Here is a 23,480-nt window from a genome sequence, read left to right on the forward strand (position 1 = left end):
GTGATGAGTCGACTCCAAACGAGTCGATTCGTTGATTCTGACGTATCTGTGTGAGGGAATCGACTCTTGGCTGACTCGGAGACTTGATACATTTCTTTTTTTCAGTGTCTTTCAGTTGTGATAGGCCTAAGATTATGACGGTTGTGTATGAAATGCAGGCAGAAGTCTGACTCCTAATTATGACTGTAATTATGCGTCCAAGCAGTTTGTTTATCATAAGCATACATAAGCCATACCCAGCCTGTCCTGATCTATCAACTGACTGTTGTTTTGGTATTTTGTTACTGTCCCTTTAAGATATACCTGATTTATGATGAGATGTTTAAGTGAGTTTGATTGGGTTTGCATTACAGCATGTTAAAAAACAAGCCAGGCTGAAACACTCTTTAAAACTTCAGTGTGAATGGTTAGAGGCAAGAATAAACAGTTGTATTCTGAATTTGCAGATATTCTGAACCATGTGACATCAGCAAAGCGGGTGACTTACTTTTTATACTTGAATTTGGGCATAAAGTTCACTGTAAACCTCAATGGTCTTTACATAATCTATTAAACTGCTTCATTAATAACGAAAAGACTGTTTAGTTTTTCCAACATACTTGCCCTTTAATTTTATGTAGGACTTATGTAGTATTTAATGCCAATATTACAGGATGTCTTAAGCACAAAATCAGTCCTGTCCAATAGAAATCAGGGACATTTCCTATTGGAAAATCCGTACAGTCCTCAACGTTGATCTTGCGTTATCTTGCTAAATGATAAAATGAGAAATCCTGCTTTATGGAATAACCTTCGATAGCTTCGGAATATAATCGAGTGAATTAAAGAATCGATTGTTGCACCAAGAGTCGAGAGGGAGTCGAGTCAATAAAATTTGCGCGTTGACAGGTTCGTTATTAAATAAATACCATTTTTTTCTAAATGGGCGAATTCTGCTGTGGCTAATGGTGTAGTGAAAGCTAAAAAGAACACGACAATTTGGTATTTGAAGCTTCGTAATATCAGTGAATCCAGACGGAATCGCTCTCGCTGATTTTGAATTTCTCCCATGATGCCTCGCGCCGGTTGTAACGAATTTTGGCGGCATTTTTGAGCTGCAAGCGCTGAGAGAGGAGATATTATTTAGCTAATTTTCGCTTTAGGAGGAAAAAAGGACGACTGTCTGTGATAAAGGAGACATTTTGGGATTATCACCTCCTGAGAGAGCTTGAAAATAGCTCACGGAATCTAAGAGGTAAGGGTTTGTGTACGAGGCGATTTAGTTAAACTCAGCCAGCAAAACAGTTCCACAGGCGGCGACTAACCTAGCGATAAGTCGGTTCTGAATTAAACCTAGAGTTTTACGAGTAGTTCACAATGAAATACTAATTTGTAAGCTATAAGTGAAGGTCTGCAATATCGTAGCTACGCAGTTGGAAATCAGGTAAACATTGTTAGTGTTCGCTGTCCTTATAGTAATTTATTATAACGTTAGCTAGCTAGTAGATGTTCTCTGAGAGCAGCACATCTATAAAACAGGCTTCAAACAAATGTGTGTTTGCTCTCGCCAATTAAAGTTAGTAGAGGGAACACTTCATTTAGCTAACCTCCCTTTTTTTTCTGGCAACTGTAATATTTATGCAAAAGTTTTCTTACTATATCATATTGGCAGATATCTACTTATTACTTACTGTATTTAAGGAATAGATACTGATACCATGGTATTTAGCTAGGAATAAATAAAACACCGACTTATTCCTTTATAATGATTTATAATCCCAAAATGATTATCTGCCCTCCTGAAAGCTATGTAACGTTACTTCATAGAAGTTTAATACTTTTAATAATTTGACAGCCTCTTAAACCTAAGTAATATAGACAGCATAGATACTTCCAAATGAAATCGACATATTGAGTCAACGTAATTGTTTTAAGAAAGTATGTAGCAGTTGTTTTGACAATACTAATCCAGAATTTGATATACTGCTGCCAAAAGATAATTAAATAAATAAGGAAAAGTGGCGACGGACATTCAGTTTACCACTAGTTTCCTGAAGGAGCCTACAAGAAAAACCAAATGCATGTAGTCACAAGTCTCAAAAGCTGTAAATCCGATAAGATCCATATTACACTGATAAGAACTCAACAGGAAAACACAGTGGCTAGATACTGACCAAAATTATTAAACCAGGGGAAAAAATACATGTATTAAATTGTGTTTCTTTTACTATTAATACGTTTTAAACCTTATTATTTTCATTTTAACCTTAGGTAAATTGATTTTGCATTATATAGGTTTACACACTCATATTTAGGACCCTGTATATGAATTTACAATGGCCTCATCCAAGCTCAGAGAATCATCTCAATTACAGAATACTTCAACATATGGCATTGACATAATACATTTTTATTTTATTTTTTTTTTACAAAGAACATATCAGCTGTATGGTTAGTTTTTCTGGCTGTGTAGCTTGACAGGTTTTTCCCTAAATAATTTCACCCCCACTTTTGGTATTAGTGTGGATAAATTTATTAAAAACACATTCACTTTTACACCACCAGGCTCTGTTATTTCAGTCTGAGGTATGTCGATAACCTGTTTTCAGACAGCAGCCTGGACTTACTCACTCCTTATAACAGCACTGGGAGAGTGGGCGGGTCTAAACGTGTATAGGCTGATTTGAGAGAGGTTTAAATATGTAGGTATTCGTGAGGTCACAAAACTTATAACTCAACAGTTTGTTTATGGAGCTTAGTTAACATGTATCGTGCGTGATTTCATTATTATTATTATTATTATTTGGGGGGAGGTGCTATTTGTGTGAATGTCACACACATCGGCCTGACTTTGGACTACGTTATTTTAATCTTTTGTGGAATACCCACCCCTTAAACCGGATTGATGCACTTGGATAGTGATGGTCCTGAAACTTCCAGAGTTTACAGCCTACGTCCAGCTCTCACAACCAAAAGCAAGCAAGTTTGTTTGTTGTTTCTGGTTGAATTTCTAGCGAGAAAGCTTGAGTGCTGAGCACCCAGGCGGTTTGATAGCAGTGTTGTTGAAGCAGGAGCCCGCAGTCAGCTGTGAGTTTGGCAGCTTCACTTTGCCTTTGTGTCTGTCCGTTGTTGACACTGAGAAACGTCACCAGGCTTTTTTTCCATCGTCGTGCTGCTGTGGGCAACTTGACGCTTTGTGAGAGCAGGAACTTTGCTGTTTGGTAGCTGCAGTTGAGCGCATTTCATACGGATGGATAGCTAGATTCGCTACAGTACTTCAGCCAGACTTTAATCCTTTCCTTAGATCTGATGACATACATGTATATTTTAAGCCTACGCAAAGTAAAGGGTTTATTAAAAGAGTTTTAAACTACTGCAGTATCCCGAAGGGAGTCACTGGCAACAAAGAAAGGAGCTCATGCTGCAGAAAGTAACGTTAGGCGCTCAAGGCATCGCGCAAACACCTCCCCTGACTGGGGGTAGAGATTCTTTTTTTTTTTTTTTTTTTTTTTTTTTTTTTTTTTTTTTTTTTTTTAAGTCCAGTGAGAGAGGGTGAGCGGAGATGAGCGCCGGTTACACGGGCTGTTGGATCTATAGCTGACCCTGATGTGTGACTTCTCCTTCAGAGTTTAATCATGCCAGCGAGAACGACAAAGAGCTCCACTGCTGCTAAATCACGAGGGAAAGGGACGCAGGATGACTCCGACGAAGAGATGCAGCAAGTCCCCCCCAAAGAAATCCACGACGAACCAGACCCAGTACCGACCAATGGTAAGAAACAAAGGGAGCAACTTAATACACGGCCTTATAATTCTGCTTTTGCTGTGCTGCCAAGTGTTTTACCTTTACTTAGCGTGTGCTTTCCTTTGAGCCTTGTTGACTTGCATATGTGGCTTTGTTGATGTTCCTTTGACTTTTGAGTGATTGTTTATTTAGTTTTATTTCTGCAAAGAGCTGAGGCAAATGCATTTACAGGTTAGGTTGATATAATTAAGGTTGACTCTTGTGTAGTGAATATTAAATGAGCTGAAGCAAAGCTATCTGTTTCCTGCAATTTTTTCGAGTTGTGTATCTTTTATCCATTAAAAATTGTGCCATGTTTAGCTGTGTGTTATTTATTTATTATTTAAATTTTCAGTAAAAATGACAGTGAACAAAGTAAAGTAGTTTCCATCCAGTAAATTGGATTTTGCTTAAAAAATATAGAGATTTTATTTATATTGCTTACTCATAGACGCCAGTCCATGTTTTTCTGAGGACAGACCATGCTATGTTTGATCAACTATGTTTTCTGCTTTTAATCTTTATGTCCTAAATGTCTAATGTCTTGAAAGTGCCAAGCTTGGCATTGTTTTACTTAATGTTTTCAATGTGGATAGTAACTAGGCTGAAGTTTGCTCCCTCTCCCACCCGGTCTTTGTTCTACTCCTTTCAGCACAGAGCTAATGTTTTGTTTGTTTGTTTTCTTTTTTTTCTTTTTCTCCCCCCCCCCTTGCTCCACCTCCCCTCCCCCATTGCTTCATGCCTCCACCTTAAAATGAATGGCTCCATCGTGGAATAAAAGTGGAACTTCTCTCCTACATTTTTTCCTTGTTTGTGCTTCAGATGCAGCTCCTGGGGAGCCGGTCGTGGACAGTCGAAGTTTGGAGGAGATCCTCAATAGCATCCCTCCACCCCCGCCCCCAGCAATGACCAATGAACCAGGAGCTCCTCGTCTGATGATCACACACATTGTGAATCGGAATTTTAAATCGTATGCAGGCGAGCAAGTCCTGGGGCCTTTCCACAAAGTAAGAGAAGCGACTTTACATCACTTGGGGCTTTTAAACAAGAAGAGAAGCTTTAGTTTAACTTCTATTGTTGCTGCTCATATTTAAATAGGAATATTATAACAATTATTATTATTTTATATATAGTATTTATTTTCCTAATAGAAAAATACTTATCACCATGCATTTGATATTTTTTTCTTTCCCCTGCAGTGTGCTGCAACAGCATAAATACACCAGCAAAAGGCTAGAGTCCCAAATTAAGACTCTGTGAATTATTTGTTTATTTTTTATCACTAGAGATAAAATATGGTAGTAAGTAAATGATAAAATATGTTTAAAAAATACTAAATAAAGCAGGTGACATTTTAAATTTTAATTTTTCATGGTCATTATGGATGATGCTATTGAAATCATCAGTTAGGATAGATATGTTTTAAAAAATGATAACAATGAATTTGCTGTATCTGTGTTATTTACAGTCCCTATGTAAATGGTATTTTGTGTATATTTTATATTTTGTTTATTTTAATTTTTATACACTTTTTTATAAAATGTATTTTTTTAAGTGCTCACAAAAAAACATTTTATGTGTCATAATTAATCAAGATAAGATCATATTCCCATTGCACACACCTAAATATGAATAGCTTAATTACATTGTAATAGGTCTATTATTGGTGGAAATGGAACTAGGTCTCATAAGTTTGCTCAAGTTGTTTGTTTGTTTATTCTCACTGTTCAGACACACAACAATATTTGTGTAACCGACTGATCCAAAAATAATTAAATGTCACACACTATCCCACAATAAATATCTTTGTTCTGGAGCTTGACTTTAAATCCTTTCTTTTTCTCAACTTGCAGCGCTTTTCCTGCATCATTGGTCCAAATGGCAGTGGGAAGTCCAATGTGATAGATTCGATGCTCTTTGTGTTCGGATACAGAGCTCAGAAAATCAGATCCAAAAAGCTGTCCGTTCTAATTCACAGTTCTGATGGGCACAAGGATATCCAGAGCTGCACTGTAGAGGTGCACTTTCAGAAGATTGTTGACAAGGTGAAATAAATATACATGTTTATTCACAGACACCACCATCCTCTATGATGGCAGATTTAATATAATGTTTATTTTAATGTAAACATTTACATTAAAAAAATAATGTAGTAATTATTTTTATTTATTTCTTTATTTATTTTTTATTAAACATTTTTAACTTTTCAAATTCTGCTATTCAGTATATTTTTGATTCTAACTGAGGTAAGCCTTTTGTGTGTGTGTGTGTGTATATATACACACACACACACACACACACATTATTAAATATCTCAGGCTTTTGCATATTGAAATACCAACTTTTAGTTCTCCCACAATTATTTTTTTTTCCTCTCTCCCCTGTGAATTTGTAGGAATTTTTTTAAATTGGTGTATTTCTTTGTTGGGAACCAAACGTAGGTGAATATTTTAAGTCACACTTGTAGTGACAGTGTACCAATTTAATTCCATTCATCATGTTAAATAGGTTTAAATAAATAAATGATTTACCTTAGCTTTTACAAATATAAATCATATATATGCCTTTTTTTGTTGTTTTTTATGCATGTTAACTGTGAGTTGGGGTTTGAGACAGCAAAAGCTGATATATTTAATATGCAGAATTGTGTTGTGGATGCCAGAGCCTGCAGTTGTAGTGTAGATGGTGTTGTATTTTGTCCTGTTAAATGCAGCTGGACTAATAATTTGGGTTGTTTGCTGTGTGAGAGCTCTGTGTGCTGAGGAGCTAAGCTGGTTTGTTTGTGCCCCTCCCCACTGTTTCAGGAAGGAGATGACTACGATGTCCTCCCCAACAGCAACTTCTATGTTTCAAGAACTGCCGGTAAAGATAATTCCTCAGCCTACCACATCAGTGGCAAAAAGGCAACTTTCAAAGATGTTGGAAATTTACTCCGCAGCCATGGCATTGACCTTGACCACAACAGATTTCTTATTCTGCAGGTAATGAGTCTGTTTTCTCTTACAGGGCCTTTTTAAAATCATTGTGTGTTGCTTTTGTTTTCTCCATGGCATGGTTGCTGGCAATCCTTGTGCTCTGTTGGGAGTGTGGGGGTCATTCTTGGACACATTGGAATTCTCTGCTGAACAATTCTATATTGATGCTCACAGCTCCAGAACTGGATTTTTATCATAACATTTATAAATATATTTTTAATTTTGTAGTTTACATTGGAGATTATTGGAACGGAAAATTGTAGGCACTATTTTATATATTGTGATGTATAAAATAAAAAAGCCAATAAAATTAATTTTAGTTTAGTTTTTAGTTTACACCGAGTGAATGGTGGCAGGTAAATAACATATGCCCTGGGACATAAGCACCGCATAGACTTTGGACTATGTTTAAATTCACTAGATTGGACAAAAATGCATATATAGGAATATCATACAAAATTAAAAAATCAGGATACATGGAGAATTACTTTATAAATGCCTCTTGGTGTTTTATTTTGAGATTTCCACCCCTCCCTACTGCTTATACAGTTTGAAAAAGTTTGGGTACCCCTTGCCAAATGATATGAAAATGTTGCTTTGTTGAGTTTAACATATAATAATACATTAAATATGTATTTTTAACCTTGTAGACTGGCTGTTTTAATATTTTATTTAATTTACTTGTATTTTTAAATAGTGATCCCCAGTCGAGTATCTTATTTTTTTCTAAGAAATATAACAAAAATGTCATTTGACCGAACACCCAAACTTTTACCTGTGATACTACAAATAAAAAGCAGTGGTCACATGATACTTATTTAATCAGAGCTGCATTCGTACAAAACCAATGGACACGTGATGCCAGTCCTTAGACTGCTGTAGCAGCGCATCATGGTTTTCAACATTGCAGAAAAGGTGCAAACCATAATTTGCTGCTGTAGAGTTTTAAGGGGATTGCATAAGCGGAGTCAGACTGGACTTAAGGAAAAGGTCATTTGCAATCTTTAACAGACAAGTCACCTGAGCTGTCAAAAAAGTTCAAGGGTTCAACCACTCTGTGCTATGCCTTCTCCACTTTAGCAGCACGTAAATATTGGTGTGTGAGAAAATATAATCTAACCCCAATATTACTTGTGCTGCTTCAGTGAGGCAGGGTCAAGCATCCTCATTCTATTTTTTTCTTTCCCTCCCCTTCATTTGTTTTTCACCTGTGTCTATCTTTGTAAGTTGTTTTTGTCATTTATCATTAATTCTATAGCAATTTTTGTTCCACCATATTAGATTTTCTTTGTTTTTATTTATTTTTAAATTTTATCAAAGTAAGGAAGTAGTGATTATTAAATGTGTTTACTTCTAGGATTGCATCATGAATTATTCTGATTGTAATTTATGTATGGTTTATTTTATGTTTGCCAAATTTGGATTTACTGATTGGGCAAAAATATGTTTGTTTAATTTTTTGTATTTATTTATTTTAAACCTCAACTTGGTTCATTTCTATTTAAATTACCCCTGTTATATGTGAAGGTAAACTAACTTTTTTAGGTCTCTCAATGATCACATAATGTACATTATAATAGTAATATTTTAACTGTAAAAAAAATCTTTGGTTTTTAGAAATTTAAATTTTGTCTAAAACTGGGTAGGGTTTTATTTATTTATTTATTTTTAAATCCCCCCTCCCTCCCCTTTGGTAATGTCACACTTGTCTATTATTTACTAAATAAGTGTGCTGCTGCTATTATTATTTTATTATTATTTTAATCAGAGGTTGATGTTGATAAAGGAATCATATGGTGACTATAATATTAAATATTAAATTATCAGCATTCAACAGATGTACACATTAACAATCCACCAAGACTTTGGGTTGCGGCACTAAAATCCCTACGTTTTCATGTTACTGCATTTGACTGCATATATTACTTTTGAAGAACGTGTTACATTTTTCTCCGGTTTCTAAATTTTGTAAATGTTTACAACTTAGATATAGATATATGCATGCAAATTATTGGTATCAGCTTATGGTTTTTATATCGGTTCATACCTTGCAATTAATAATAATAGTAATGTAAATGACAATAATAAAATAACAGTTGGGTAATTTAGTCTAAGAGGCGTGTTTGTGTGTGTATGTTTCTCTTTTTGTTTTCCTCAGGGGGAAGTGGAGCAGATTGCTATGATGAAGCCCAAAGGCCAAACGGAGCATGACGAAGGTATGCTGGAGTACCTTGAGGACATAATTGGCTCCTGCCGGCTCAAAGAGCCTATCAACACTTTGTGCAGACGTGTCGAGCTACTCAATGAACAGAGAGGCGAAAAGGTGAGCTAAATTACCTGCCTGAAAATTTTTATTCACTAAAATAAAAAGCCTGAGCTGTTGGGACACCAATACATACAGAACATTTGGAAAATTTTCCAGCGTGCCAGCATAATAAGCTTTGGTAATAGGATTTAGGAGCTGAATTTTTAATAAGGTGGGGAAAAAATACATAAAAGCTTCCACTCTGATGACAAATGTATTTCAATTTTATTTATTTATTTATTTTTACACCAGTGTAGCTATGCATCAAAACCTTGCTTTTGATGTCTAGAAATAGTTCTGCATTATTGGCTTATTTTAGAAGCATAAAATGTAGCAAGTGAATAGCATGACATAATGGAGAAGATGAGGTATGAATGCAAATTCCTCATCCACCTGCTTATTTATGACCTCTCGGGGCAAATCTGGTCACAGGCCTTCAACTGTTGGCACATCTTTAGCTGTTCTAAACATTAGAAATGTAAGCGGCTGATAATTATAAAAAGTTGCTTGGCTTTGTAGTTGGCATCATTTTTGAACTCTCAACATTTTGAGTTAACAGTTTTGCTGATTAGTTTTGTATTAAATACAATTTGTCTCATATATAATTTAGTGTACAGTAACTCAAAATGTTGGGTTCGATGCTAATCAAAGCTTAAATATAAAAGGAAGAGAAGTGAGGGATTTGTGATGCATGTGTCATCATCTATGGTTTATATTTGTATTTATAGCAATTCAAAATGAAAATGTGATTATGCACACTATGCAGTTTTGCTCAGCTTTTGCTAGTGAGAGCTCTTCTTTTTCCTCCCCTGACTTTCTTCTCTGCCAAGAACAATTGCAAAATGTTCAGCAGTAAAGAAACTGAGTGATGGTGAGATTTATGCGTTTAATTATCTTAATTATTTTAACTATAATATGGCAGGCCTACTAGCATTTTTGGTTAGCAGACAGTGGGAGTAGTACTGTGAGGTTTGGTATGTGTGTGTGTGTGTGTGTTCGTATATAATAATAAAAAAAATATATATATATTTTTTTTTTTATTATTATTATTATTATGTTATTATTATTTATTTATTTATTTATTTTTAACCTGCCGTTTCTGCATGCTCAGCATTTTCATATTGTTGCTGTTGGTAACAACCTTGTATCTCCTCTGTATGTTTGAACATTTTATCGTTGATTTTGAGTGTGTATTCTGAAATTGCTTCGAGTGAATGAGTGTAATGAGTGGGTCTAACTTTATATTTTTGATGTGGTGTTTTCAAGTAACACCTGAAGTCTGCCTTACTAGTCTAGTAAGTGTTTAGTCCTTTGGTTGCTGTTTATAACTTATGATTTATTTTATAATGTTAGTGTGACTAAATGTCAATGGCTTATTTAACAACAGTCTTGCCCCTGAATTTGCAGTTGAATCGTGTGAAGCTCGTGGAGAAAGAGAAGAACGCCTTGGAGGGTGAGAAGAACAAAGCGGTTGAGTTTCTCACTTTGGAAAATGACATGTTCAAGAAGAGGAGCCAGCTCTGCCAGTTCTATGTGTAAGGCCCTGAAGTTACACACACTCTGCACTCTCAGAATATTTTTATTTTATGCAAAATCTGGACACCCCTGAGTCCAATGACATATTCTGTTGATTTCTAAAAGAAAATATTTAAAATATCCTTTCCAACAAACTGAAATATGCATTTTTAAAAAAAAAAATTCTATGTATTTTTTTCACTTTATTGGTGTAAATACGGTGTAGAATATATGCCAAACTTTCCAAAAAGCTGCTTGAGTTATTTTTAAGGAGACAATTAAATTAAAATAAGAATTTTGCAAACAGTAAAATGTGCAGTAGTTTTTGTTGGTAACTTTAGTAATTGTTGGCTTTTTTTCTACAATCACCATTTCCAAAAATGTAAATAAAGTCAAAAAGCAATAATGTGCAAACCGGTTACATCCTATATTTAATTGGAATTAGTGCAAAGACAACATTTTAAATTGAAAAAGTTTTTTTTATTATTTATTTATTTATTTTTTGAATAAAATTTTCCCCCATTTTTAATTTGTTGCTGGAAACATGTCCCAATAAAATATGAATGGGTGAATTTTTACAACTATGTTGTATCATCATCTCTTTTAGCAGCACTCTTTAAGTGTTTGGGACCTGAGGAGACCAACTGCTGTAGTTTTGAAAGTGAAAGTTTTCCCATTCTTGCTTGATCTCAGGTGCTCAACAGCTTGAAGTCTCTGTTAGTGTTTCTCACTTAATAATGCACAAGTTGTTTTCAATGGGTGACAAGATTGGACTAATTATCACCTGGACTGACATACTAAGGAGCCACAATGTAGTAATCCATACAGAATGTGGACATTTTTTGTATTACTGAAATAAGCAAGGTCTTCCTTTAAAAAGATTTTCTTGATGGCAGCGTGTTGCTCCAAAACATGCCAATATCGTTAAGTATTAATGGTGCCTTCACAGATGTGCAAATCACACATGCCATGTGCGCTAATACACCCCCAGACAATCTCAGATCTTGTCTTCGGAACTGTGTGCTTATAACAAACCAGATGGTCCTTCTCTTTAGCCGAGAGATCACGGCATCCATGGTTTCCAAAAAGAAATTAAAATTTTGATTTGTCAGACCACAGTGCACTGATCCTTAGATGTTTACATGACACTAAAAATAGAACGCATGTCTCAAAATCTTTTATATATCATCAAGTACCATCAGGTCACAGTGTGTGTAGTGTTTTAACAGGAAAATTATAAAGGGCAATGGACAATACATAACATTACAATGGCCCATAACAAACTTATTATTAGTCTTGTGCTCCCTAGGACGTAGAAAACAGCTCCCACCCATGGCAAGGATGAGTATAATGGAGCAACTGACATGAACACTGATTTTTAATGTGATATTGCACATTTAAATGCTGTTAACTGGTTTTGTGTAGAGTGTAAGGAGTGTCAGAAGTAGGACAACTTGGGTCAAATAATTTCCCAGTATACATCCTCTGCAACATACCACACATTTTAATGCACAACTACTGTTTATTTGTGAATTTTGCCCAGTGGGTGTTGGCCGATTATTTATCAATTCATTCATAAAATCATGCAACAACATGTGTGGTTTTCCTAATTTATTTAAATGAAATGTATAAATTAAATAGAAATTGTGCTCTAAAACCACTGGGAATTAAAGTAATTTAAGACAGTAGTACTGTTCGTATTTTAAGAACATATTTGATTCATTTTTAGATGACTAAGTGATGATATCATAAAACATAAATTCTCCACTGTTGTTTTAAAATGCATGTGTTGGTTTTGTTAGGCATGATCTGCAGCAGCGCATGGCTGAAAAGGAAGCAGAGAAACAAGAGATCCAGGAGGACACCAAGGGACTGACTGAAAAAAGCAACCAGCTCACAGAGGAAATGAAGGGGAATAATGAGGCCTTGAAGAATGTGGAGAAGTAAGATAGAGGGCCTAAGTTACTCATTCGAGCTTGCAGGGTTTTGTGTGTGTATATTTGGGGCTTGCATAATCTAGCTCAAAATATTTAGTTGGTATATCATTTGGCTCTCACTGTCCACCCCTCTCTGCACTGTTTCTTTTGTATTCCCAAAGCTAAAAGGAGCATGAGTTAAACTGCCTGTCCTATACAATCATTACCCCACCCCTCTTTCTATGAAATGGCAATTTAGGGACGTGTAGAGCTCAGATTTCTTAGCTCAGTGAAGTGTTGTGTTGTCTCTCCAGGAAATTGGGCAAGCTGACTAAGTTCATTGAGAAGCATAAAGAGAAGTTCACCCAGCTGGACCTCCAGGACGTCGAAGTGCGAGAGAAGCTGAAGCACACCAAGAACAAGACCAAGAAACTGCACAAACAGCTGCAGAAGGATAAAGAGAAGGTGTGTCGGGCATTTATCGATTCTGAAGTTTGAATATATTTTAAATGTGTAATAAACAGCTGTGTATTATTTTGAAATGAGTAGTTGGTGACTTGGCTGCGCAATCTTTTTTTAAACTGCAGCATTCTAAAAACAAAATGTGCATTCGTATAGGCAGGATTTCCCTTAAATTCTCAAACCTAAGGCATCAGTCCCATCAACTTGTCGAGCTGTAAGTAAATTAGAGGATTAAATAGAGATAGACTAATTGCATGTTTACACATCTGTGTGTGCAAAATGAAGGCAAAAGTGTAGAGTTATATTTAAGCAATACTGAGATTTATTTATTTATTTTAACTTTTTTTTTTCCTCTGTAACTGTAAATGGATGATGCATTAGTGGTTTGTCAATGACCAGAGGGGGAAGCCAAATTGAAGCCATGTCTGGTCATATCAGGTATGAACTGTGAACTCTGAAATGGTTAGAATCACATTCATATATTCTTTTTAAATATTTATAACTTAGTACCTGAATCCCCCCCCCCCCCCCCTCCAGTTGAACTCAGGCATGTTGGCATTTGTAGGTGGATTTTGCAATTTGGTTATGAGTTGCATTCAGCCTGTGCAGTAATGGGTTCTCATGAGACTGATCTTATAGGCTGTCATTTTTATAAACAAAGATACAGTGTATTTTAAAACAAGCACAGTTTGCCTGACAGGTCTATTTTATGATATTTATTTTGCAGCCAAACCAAAACAAGAACCACTGCAGTATAGCTTTTTGGAACATATAAAAACATAGGCCAGTTACATGAAATTGGATTGCACAGGAGAATGTTCACCTCTGTCTCTCCCACTGTACATAAATTAATGTTTGTTGCAAGTATTTACATTGCATTCAGAAATGAATATAATTTTTAAGAATCTAATTTTCCTACGTGCTTTCATTGCTGCGGTTAATCGTTTAATAGATAGTATTTATTTTTATACAATTCACAACCTTTCCGTATTATACCTTGACATTAATTACTCCCTGGAGATGTCTCTACTTACTTTGCCTAGTTGAGTGCAAAATGAACATGTTTATGGCCATAGGCAATCAGTTTTACAGCTCATGGCTACTACTTAATTCTGCACTCTTATAGTCCCTCTGATGTGCCACTTGAGGGGGATTACACAGACTTGCACCACTGAACTCTGTTTTCCCAAACCTTGAACTGTTCTCCTGGCTTATTTTCAACTTGTCTGAATGTGTCTTGACTGCTTTTGCTGTCTTTGTCCTTCTCCCCTCCCTCCTGCATTGGGCTTTGTAAAGCCAAAGTAATCTGGCTGTAATAAATGAAAGTGAGATTTTGGGGGAGGAGAAGGTGGGGTCATAGGGGCAGGGCAGTCCAGCTCTCTGGGGTGCAATGTTCTGCAGTGTGCCTGTGAAGTATAGCTTTTGTAGCAATCACAACAGTTTCCCTTTTCAACCGCAAATTAACCCTATATTAAAGGCCCTGCGCACTGACCCCCACCCCCTTCTTCTTTGCCATGGATGGCACGGCAGGAAGCTTGGGTTTACACAGCTGTCTGGCACCTATGATCTGAGAGAGGCAGCATCAGGCTGTGGTTTTATTTGATTTTTCCCTCCCTTTTCTCCCAATTTAGTCATAGCTAATTCCCAGTAGTGTAGTAGATCTCTGACCTATCACCAGTCCGGGACAGTGAAGGGTCCACACCCACAGCTGCACATGGATCTTGGCAGTGCATCACCTAAATTTGACATTGAAATGGGTTTTTTGGTTTGGTTGGAGTTTTTATGTTTTGTTTTGTGCCTCATACATACTATTTTGATTTAGTATGAAGTACTTAGTATTAAAGTATGTTGATGGCTTCCTTCATACACACATCAGTCTTAATTTTGTGTGTTTTTTTGTTTTGTTTCTTTTCCTCTCCACCCCCCAAATCTGTGGTCAGTTGGAAGAAGTAAGAAACATCCCTGCCAGCAGTGAGAAGATCATTATGGAGGCGTCTGCAAACAAAGAGGTGCTGGAGAAGCAGAAGGTGAAGGAAGAGGACGCTCTGGCCCAGGTGATGGAGAGCCTAAAGGAGGAGACCAGTGGCCTACAGCTGGAGAAAGAGGTTTGCCACAACTTTCATCAGTGCAGGATGCTTTTATGAATGTAGCTTAAGAAGAAACAAATAGTGATGTAAATTTGTTTAGAAGTTTTTAACATCTAGGTTTAATGTTTGATTTTGACCACAAAGTAAATTGGGTGTTGGTTTTAGGTTTCCTTTTCTTTCACTTTTTCCCATTTGTATTGAAATGATCATTTGTATTAGCTGTATTCATTTCCAGAACTTGCTGAAATCATTGTTGGGCAGCCCTGTTGAGAGCATGACAAGAAATGTTCAACTTTAACCTCACTCCTACCGTCAACAGCAAAAAGAGAAGGAACTTCTGGAACTGAGCAAGGCAGTGAATGAAACACGCTCACAGATGGACGTAGCTCAGTCAGAGCTGGACATCTACCTGAGCCAACACAACACAGCAGTTTCACAACTTAACCAGGCCAAAGAGACTCTACAGGGCACTGCTGGCACACTCAGTGAGAGGAGAGCTGCCATCAAAGAGCTGCAAGTCAAAATACCACAGTGTGAGCAGCAGCTCAAGAAGGTGTGCCTGTTTGTCTGAGTGTGTTGTTTGTTTTCTAAATATGTAAAGGAGTAAGCCTATAAAGAATATTTCCCTTAATCCCCTTAAAAATTGGGTTTTATTAATTATGGGTCTGGGAAGGAGACCCCTAAACGATATTTTTTTTGTATACAGGACGAACAGGAACTGGAACAGATCTCGGAGCAGGATGGGCAGACCAGGGCACTAGTCCGTGACATGAGGCAGAAGGTAGAGGAGGCTAAAAGTTCTCTGTCCTCCAACCGCAGCCGAGGCAAAGTGTTGGATGCTCTCATGCAGCAGAAAATAAGTGGCAAAATCCCTGGTATCCTGGGACGCTTGGTAAGATTCGGCACAAACACGTTCCTTTTATAGCATTCTCTACACAGCATTAGACAGGTTTCCATCCAGATATCGTTTAATTAAAATGATCACCATGAAAATATGATATGAAAGCAATGTCCATCAGTTCTGTACAAGAGAGTAAAGCTCTTGGCATTACGTCTATCTCTCTTCTGAGAAATATGGAATGAGTTTACAAAGATATTTTACTGTTGAGCAATTTCTCTTTGCGGTTTTATTTTTATGGATTTAAGCCATTATTTAAAAAGGCAGTGCTAAACCTAACAGCTAAGGCAAAATTGTGACCTAAACTTGAATTACACATTCAGCTACACTGCTGACCTCACACGGCAGGACTTGCAAATATTTTGAGATACATACATGTTTAAGAATGTCAGATATCCTTCAGTCACACTAAAGTTTAATCAGAGGACTTAGGATTGGTTAGTATCTCCTTACACACCAACACTCTGTGGCTTCAGACTGAGCAACAGAGCTGAAAATTGAAGCTATAATAGCAAGCTCCCAGGGTTGACATTTTCTATTGCTTGCTGTCTATGGCCAGGTCATTTTATATTTTATTTACTAAACATGCATAGACTTTCTTACCTTGATTTTTGTTTCACACGACCAGAGTAATTTCCGTACATGCACAAATTCACACCATTCAACCATAACATTACCACCACCTCCTTTTTTTTTTCCTACACTCACTGTCCATTCTCTCAGTTCCACTGACCTTAAAGTTGCATTTTGCATTTCCATAATTACAGGCTGCAATTCATCTGTTGCTCTGACCTTTGTTTGCACCCTTTCACTTTGTTCTTGGTCAACACACCCACAGAGCAGGTATGATTTTTGGTGGTGGATCATTCTCAGTGTTACAGTTACACTGATCTGGTGGCAGTGTGTTATTGTGCTGATACATGTGGATCAAAACAGTATTGCTGCTGGAGATTTGAAGCCCTCAGTGTCACTACTGGACTGTGAATAGTACACCAACATAAAACAAACATGGAAACAAAGTATGCAGAACAACACTTGCACTACATTCTGTAATAGCACAACTTCAGAGCGCTCAGTATTTTAAAGTACAGAATTATAGCAGTGGAAGCCTAGCTATGGTGTGGGATGTCCTCTTTGTTTAATATTATGCTAAAAGCTTTGTGGGATTTTTTTTCTTTTTTAATTCTCACTACAGGGTGACTTGGGAGCCATTGATGAGAAATATGATGTAGCCATCTCTTCAAGCTGTGGTTCACTTGATAACATCTTGGTGGACACCATTGACACAGCGCAAAAATGTGTCAGTTTCCTCAAAGCCCAGAATATTGGAGTGGCCACCTTCATTGGGCTGGATAAGGTGCTTACTAATGATAATGCTTAGTGATTAAGCGTAACCTTACTCAAATATTGAAAATATAACGACTTGTTCATAGAGTATTTAGTTTTATTGTTTGCATATTTGTGAACAAAAATGTTTTGCTGTGTGTTGATAGATGAAAGTCTGGGAAAAAAGCATGGGTGCCATCTCAACTCCAGAGAACATTCCTCGGTTGTTTGACATGGTGAAACTGAAGGATGAATCAATTCGGCCTGCATTCTACTTTGCCCTGAGAGACACACTGGTGGCTAAAGACCTGGAGCAGGCAACTAGAGTGGCCTTCCAGAAAGATAAACGATGGAGAGTGGTCACTCTACAAGGACAAATTATTGAACAGGCCGGTATGTTCCTCTTTATCTGGATATATACTACATGATGAGACAAAAATATTGTACTGTACACTTGTTTTTCCCCTTTCCTCCCCTCCTATGAAATGTTTGATGCAAACAAGGATAAACTGAACCAGACCCGTTTGCTTTTGTGCACGCACAAGGATCAGAAGTGCAAATCTTGGATGAATTTTGGAGGAAATGCTTGTAACACAGCAACAATCTGAGAAACTCCATAGTTCAAACTGGCAGCTGACTTCAAACTATGTCTTAACGTTTGCGTTCATATGCTATTGGTCTGTGTTTGTAGTGCCTTTATCGTTGTGGTCAGCTACACTGTATGTATAACTGAACTTTTGAATCATAGTCGATTCATCCTGAAGCTTGATTGAAGTGCTAAAGATTGCTTGTTTTTTTCCCCCTCATCCAATCATCCACTCAATCATTTTAGACCAAACTCCACAGTTGGATATTTAAATGGCTCTGTTTTAAATAGATTTTGGCTCAATTTTATCTTGTCAATTTTACTTTGTTTTTCCTCTCTCTCACATTCAAACTCCTATTTTTCCTTTTTCTCAGGCACCATGACTGGAGGAGGAGGACGTGTAATGAAAGGTAGAATGGGCTCTTCTATTGGCACTGAAGTCACTCAGGAACAGGTGAGATCACAAACCCACTTCCATCTGTTCCACATTAGACCAGAGCCTCATCGTCCATCGTGTATCTGAACCTGCCTGTGTGTTTGTGTAGCTGGATCGTATGGAGGGTGCACTGAAAGAGAAGGTGGTGCAGCTGCAGGACTGGCAGCAAAGGAAACAGCAGCTTGAAGAGAAGGTGCACAAACAGAGACGGGAGCTCAGAGACATGAAGAACACATTGGAGAAATACACAGCCAGCATTCAGGTCAGCCAGAATACACACCTCAAAAAGCTCACTTGACTGCCCCACAGTTTTACAAGGAAAGCATGGCCATGTATATTTCTAATTTAGCAAATCTGTCTACAAAGCACTGTGGCCTAAGTCAAGTCAAGTGTAGGATCATGTCATTATTACAACCTGTAAAATGGTTACATACTATTGACTTTTCTACAGAGCCTAGCAGAGCAAGAAATTCACCTGAAGTCTCAGATGAAGGAGCTGGAAGCTAATGTTGTTGCTGCTGCTCCGGACAAGGCCAAGCAAAAACAAATGGAGAAGAGCCTGGATACCTTCAAGAAAAGTAGGAGAACTACTGTGTTATTTCATGTGCTGTTCAATTAACAGAGCAAAAAAGAAAATCTCAGTGAAGGCCCTTTTTAAATTGTTATGGTTGGCTACTGTCCTCCTGGATAGTTTGAAGTTGAGTTCAGAGATGGGCAAAACCATGGAGTTTTTATGGTTTTTGACCGCAAGGTAAGGTAAACTAATAGTTGAAACTCTGTCCTGTTATAAAGACTTTGAGGCTGCCTCCAACAAGGCAGGGAAGGTCGAGGCTGAGGTGAAACGGCTCCACACTCTGATTGTGGATATAAACAGCCACAAGCTGAAGGCCCAACAGGACAAACTGGACAAGGTCAACAAAGAACTGGATGAATGTTCCTCAGCCATTACTAAAGCCCAAGTGGCCATCAAGACAGCAGGACGGTGAGTGTAACTCATTTCTTATACTAACAAAACAAATGTGCCAATTTATTTATGGAGTTGTGCACCCCTGCAATAAGATCCTCCACCTTATTAGTCGTCCTATTGTCTTCCCCAAAGGAATTTGAAAAAGTCTGAGGAAATAGTAGCACGTTTAGAGGCAGAAATTGTAGAGAGTGAGAAGCTCATGGAGGAGCTTATGGAGGAGCTAAAGAAACTGGAGGAACAAGCCGGAGAGATCATGAAGACTTGCCAAGAGGCTGAGGTACACTTCTGCGTCTCAATATCATTAGGTTATGAATGCTGTTTTATAATCCTAAGTTAGGTGCTTCAGATTGTACTAAGATGTGGAAGCTTTAGAGAGAATTTTTTCTTTTTTCTCCCCCACATTTTGTTACTTTGTCCTGTTTGGTTTCTGGTTATGTAACATGGCTTCTGATAACTGTTAAACGTCTATTAAATTAAACTAGAAGTCCTCTGATTGTTCCTGTGGTTTGTCTGGTCTGTAGGAGGCACTTCCTGAGGTGCAGGAGCAGCACAGAGGAGTCTTGCAGGAGATCAAGGCCATTCAGGACAAGGAGCATGCTCTGCAGAAGGAGTCTCTGAACATCCGTCTGAAAGTGGAGCAAATCGATACAGCCATAAATGAGTGCCAGAATAAGATTAAACACTGGGAAAAAGAGGTAAGGAACGCTCAGATCCAGAATGGAAATGTTCTTGTTTGGGTTTTGTTTAATGTATCATTTGGTTTTGTTAAATTGTTAGTCATTGTTGAATGAATCCTTTTCAGTCTACAAAGCTTGTTCTGCACTCTATTGATGATAAACCAGTGGAGGAAATCACTAAGCTAACTTCTGAGGAGCTGGAGGCCATTAAGAACCCAGATGTCATTAAAAATGAGATCGCTCTCCTGGAGGATCGCTGTGCCCAAATGAAGCCCAACTTGGGAGCAATCGCAGAGTTTAAGAAAAAGGTACACCAGTTTTTTTTCTTTTAAAGAAATGTATATGGCAAATTATATCTAAATAGGGCGGCACGGTGGCGCAGCAGGTAGTGTCGCAGTCACACAGGTCCCACTAGGGACCTGGAGGTTGTGTGTTCGATTCCCGCTCCGGGTGACTGTGAGGAGTGTGGTGTGTTCTCTCTGTGTCTTCGTGGATTTCCTCCGGGTGACTGTCTGTGAGGAGTGTGGTGTGTTCTCTCTGTGAGGAGTGTGGTGTGTTCTCCCTGTGTCTGCGTGGGTTTCCTCTGGGTGACTGTCTGCGAGGAGTGTGGTTTGTTCTCCCTGTGTCCACGTGGGTTTCCTCCGGGTGCTCCGGTTTCCTCCCACAGTCCAAAAACACACGTTGGTAGGTGGATTGGTGACTCAAAAGTCTTGCGCCCAATGATTCCAGGTAGGCTCTGGACCCACCGAGACCCTGAACTGGATAAGGGTTACAGATAATGAATGAATGATTGAATATATCTAAATATTACCTGGATTGGATTGGTTTTGTATGAAGATATTCCAATTTCCATGGTCAGAAATATTCTCCTATCCCATCCTTTATTTTAAGCATTTCTTTCCATTCTCAAAGGCCCGAAAGTCATTATATTTTGCCTCTCCTCAAGCGTAAATCTGCCCACACTAAGATGTAAAATAACATTTAGGTTACATTTTGTGCAGCATCATTGGCTATAAAATCCCAGCCTAATGACAGCTAGTCTCCTCCATTTATCAGTAATCCCACTTGAATTTCGTATTCTGTCAATGTTAAGTTCCTATTGCCTCTATCAGTTTTCTCCACCTTTTGTGTGCATGTGCAGGAGGAGCTGTATTTACAGAGAGTAGCTGAACTGGATGAGATAACCACCCAGAGAGACAACTTTAAACGAGGCTGCGAGGACCTGCGGAAACAGAGGCTAAACGAGTTCATGGCTGGTTTCAACATCATTACCAACAAACTGAAAGAGAACTACCAGATGTTGACATTAGGGGGAGATGCTGAGCTGGAGCTAGTGGACAGCCTGGACCCTTTTTCTGAGGGCATCATGTTCAGGTGACAATACCTAATACTGAACAATCAAATGAGTGATCTGCATCTACATTTAACAATAACTCATGTCATGGTTTCAAACCAATATTCACCTGCAATACATCAGCCATTTTAGTAACAAATTTTACATTGTAAAATGTTTATTTAAGGACTTTTGTAGGACTTGGGTCTGTCCTGAAGCTAGAGGGTTTTTTTTTTGTTGTTTTTTTTGTTTTTTTATTAAAAAATATCTTTCCCTCCTTAGCGTGCGTCCTCCTAAGAAGAGCTGGAAGAAAATATATAACTTGTCTGGAGGAGAGAAGACTCTCAGCTCTTTGGCTCTAGTCTTTGCTTTGCACCATTTTAAGCCCACTCCCCTCTACTTTATGGACGAGATAGATGCTGCACTGGACTTCAAGAACGTGTCAATTGTGGCTTGCTACATTTACGTGAGTTATATTTGTGGTATTACTGTGTATATTGTGAGAACTGTTAATCGTACTACTCTGCTAAACCTACTACTTGTTCATGGAGTTTCTCCTTTGTAGCCCTCACCCCAATTTATTACTGTTATAAATTGGTCCAAAGAGGCGACCTGTATGGTTCAGGTGGCTGTATATGGGTTACAACATCAGCTTACAAAGTATGAACTTTGCTTAGGTGTGAACTGAACAGGTTCAGGCAAACCCGGGCTCACTGCACAATACCTCTTAAAAATCTGCTTATAACACTTCTGAAAACAATGCTTAACACAGCAACACATGAAGGATGTTACAATGCAAGTTATTTACTACAACTTGTGTTCTCGTGTTTGTATCAATTCTGTGTAAAATCAGTCCAGTATTAACTCTTATACGGCCGCTCTCTCGCTCACTCTCTTTTTACTTACTCTCTCTGCCATAATGTTCTTGTAGCTGTAAAAACTCGTGAGATTTGTGCCATAAAGCGTTACGCATTTCTCTCGAGAGCCCCCTGCCCCATGATTCAGAAGCTGCTTAGTCCAGTAAACCAGCAGTGGACCCAACGTTGCAGCCACAGAGGCTCTATTCAACTGTAATTTGGTCAGAAAGATGATTTTATCCATAAAGACATGATTTTCTATGTACTCAGGCTCTAACTTCATATTCAGGTGTTTTACAAGAAGAACAATAACTACACTGGGTTAAATAAGTCAAAATGTTGTATTTTACATATAGCAACACTAATTCAGTCTGATGTAACCTGGGGCATAGACTAAAAGTAAATTATTTAATCTCTTTTTTTAACTTTAGTTTAAAAAAAAAAAAACCTTTGTAGATAAAATGATTTTCTACAGCAGGGGTTTTGTTGAAAGTGTTTAACAGCCAAAGAAATTGCACTTCATTACCACTTTCTTTTATTTCTTCTGTCCATCAGGAACAAACCAAGAATGCTCAATTCATCATTATTTCTTTGAGGAACAACATGTTTGAGATGGCTGATCGCCTGATCGGCATCTACAAGACACACAACACCACCAAGAACGTGGGCATCAACCCGAAAACCATCGTCCTCAAAGATGCTGAGGTTGCATCAGGATAAATTCACAGATTAGTAAACATGTATGAATGGCTTCGAAATGTTCTGTATTCTTCAATCTCACAATTTACTATTCGCGATCTCTTGTAATTTAAACTCCTTTTTTTTTACCACCTTACTTAATGCTGCTGTTTATATGATTAAAGATTTATGTAAAAGATATACCCCAATTTTTGAAAATTATTAGTTTCTGCAATTGCCGCTCCCATATCACACATCTAAAATAAGGCAGTGTTTTAATATGGGCAGCGCAGTAGGTTTAGCAACATAGTGTAAAGTTCAGGTGGCCTCAGACTGTTTGACACCACTGTCTCTACGGTGGAAATGTGCTACAGGATATGGATATTTATTTATGCATCAGGTGCTGGTATTGTTCAAGTAATACGAGGAGGTTTGGATATATCTGTTTTCTGAGGTGGGAAATAAAGCACTCGAGTGTAGAAAAGATTTCGTTCAACGGATCTATACATATTGATTCAGACAAACAGTATTAAAATTTAGTAGCAAAAGTTAGAATAAAAAGTAGAATACAACATCAGAGGTAAGGTATAAAACACTAGGCATGTTAATGATTAATTTCATTTGCACTGCAGAACAGGAATATTTCCTACTATGTTTTGGCTTGTCGTCTCCTGATATTAAACTAACAAGCCCCTTTTGA

General features: G+C 37.7%; 2 protein-coding genes across 2 annotated transcripts in view; one reads left to right on the plus strand and one right to left on the minus strand.

Moving 5' to 3' along the window:
• The window catches only part of LOC136678117 (intraflagellar transport protein 80 homolog), a 101,129-nt gene that overhangs the window by 73,548 nt on the left and 4,101 nt on the right, over window positions 1-23,480 (minus strand). The gene's annotated exons all lie outside the window — the stretch shown is intronic.
• Window positions 1,102-22,832, plus strand: LOC136678115 (structural maintenance of chromosomes protein 4-like). Its single transcript, XM_066655973.1, has 24 exons — window positions 1,102-1,234; window positions 3,606-3,750; window positions 4,585-4,769; window positions 5,616-5,807; window positions 6,567-6,743; window positions 8,896-9,060; window positions 10,450-10,577; window positions 12,360-12,500; window positions 12,788-12,938; window positions 14,876-15,040; window positions 15,342-15,575; window positions 15,729-15,914; window positions 17,116-17,277; window positions 17,414-17,639; window positions 18,207-18,286; window positions 18,378-18,530; window positions 18,720-18,846; window positions 19,061-19,250; window positions 19,368-19,512; window positions 19,757-19,930; window positions 20,038-20,220; window positions 21,054-21,286; window positions 21,528-21,711; window positions 22,658-22,832. The coding sequence occupies exons 2-24, from the start codon at window positions 3,615-3,617 to the stop codon at window positions 22,820-22,822; spliced, it is 3,882 nt and encodes a 1,293-aa protein (XP_066512070.1). The 5' UTR covers window positions 1,102-1,234; window positions 3,606-3,614; the 3' UTR covers window positions 22,823-22,832.

The sequence above is a fragment of the Hoplias malabaricus genome, chromosome Y, assembly GCF_029633855.1.
Source record: "Hoplias malabaricus isolate fHopMal1 chromosome Y, fHopMal1.hap1, whole genome shotgun sequence".
Taxonomy (NCBI): Eukaryota; Metazoa; Chordata; class Actinopteri; order Characiformes; family Erythrinidae; genus Hoplias; species Hoplias malabaricus.

Bases quoted from the DNA above. Each gene is read 5' to 3' on its own strand.
- LOC136678115 (XM_066655973.1), top strand. From the start codon at position 3,615: ATGCCAGCGAGAACGACAAAGAGCTCCACTGCTGCTAAATCACGAGGG. The intron at 5,808-6,566 runs GTGAAATAAATA...CCACTGTTTCAG, and splicing joins TTCAGAAGATTGTTGACAAG to GAAGGAGATGACTACGATGT. The intron at 15,576-15,728 runs GTGTGCCTGTTT...TTTTGTATACAG, and splicing joins GTGAGCAGCAGCTCAAGAAG to GACGAACAGGAACTGGAACA.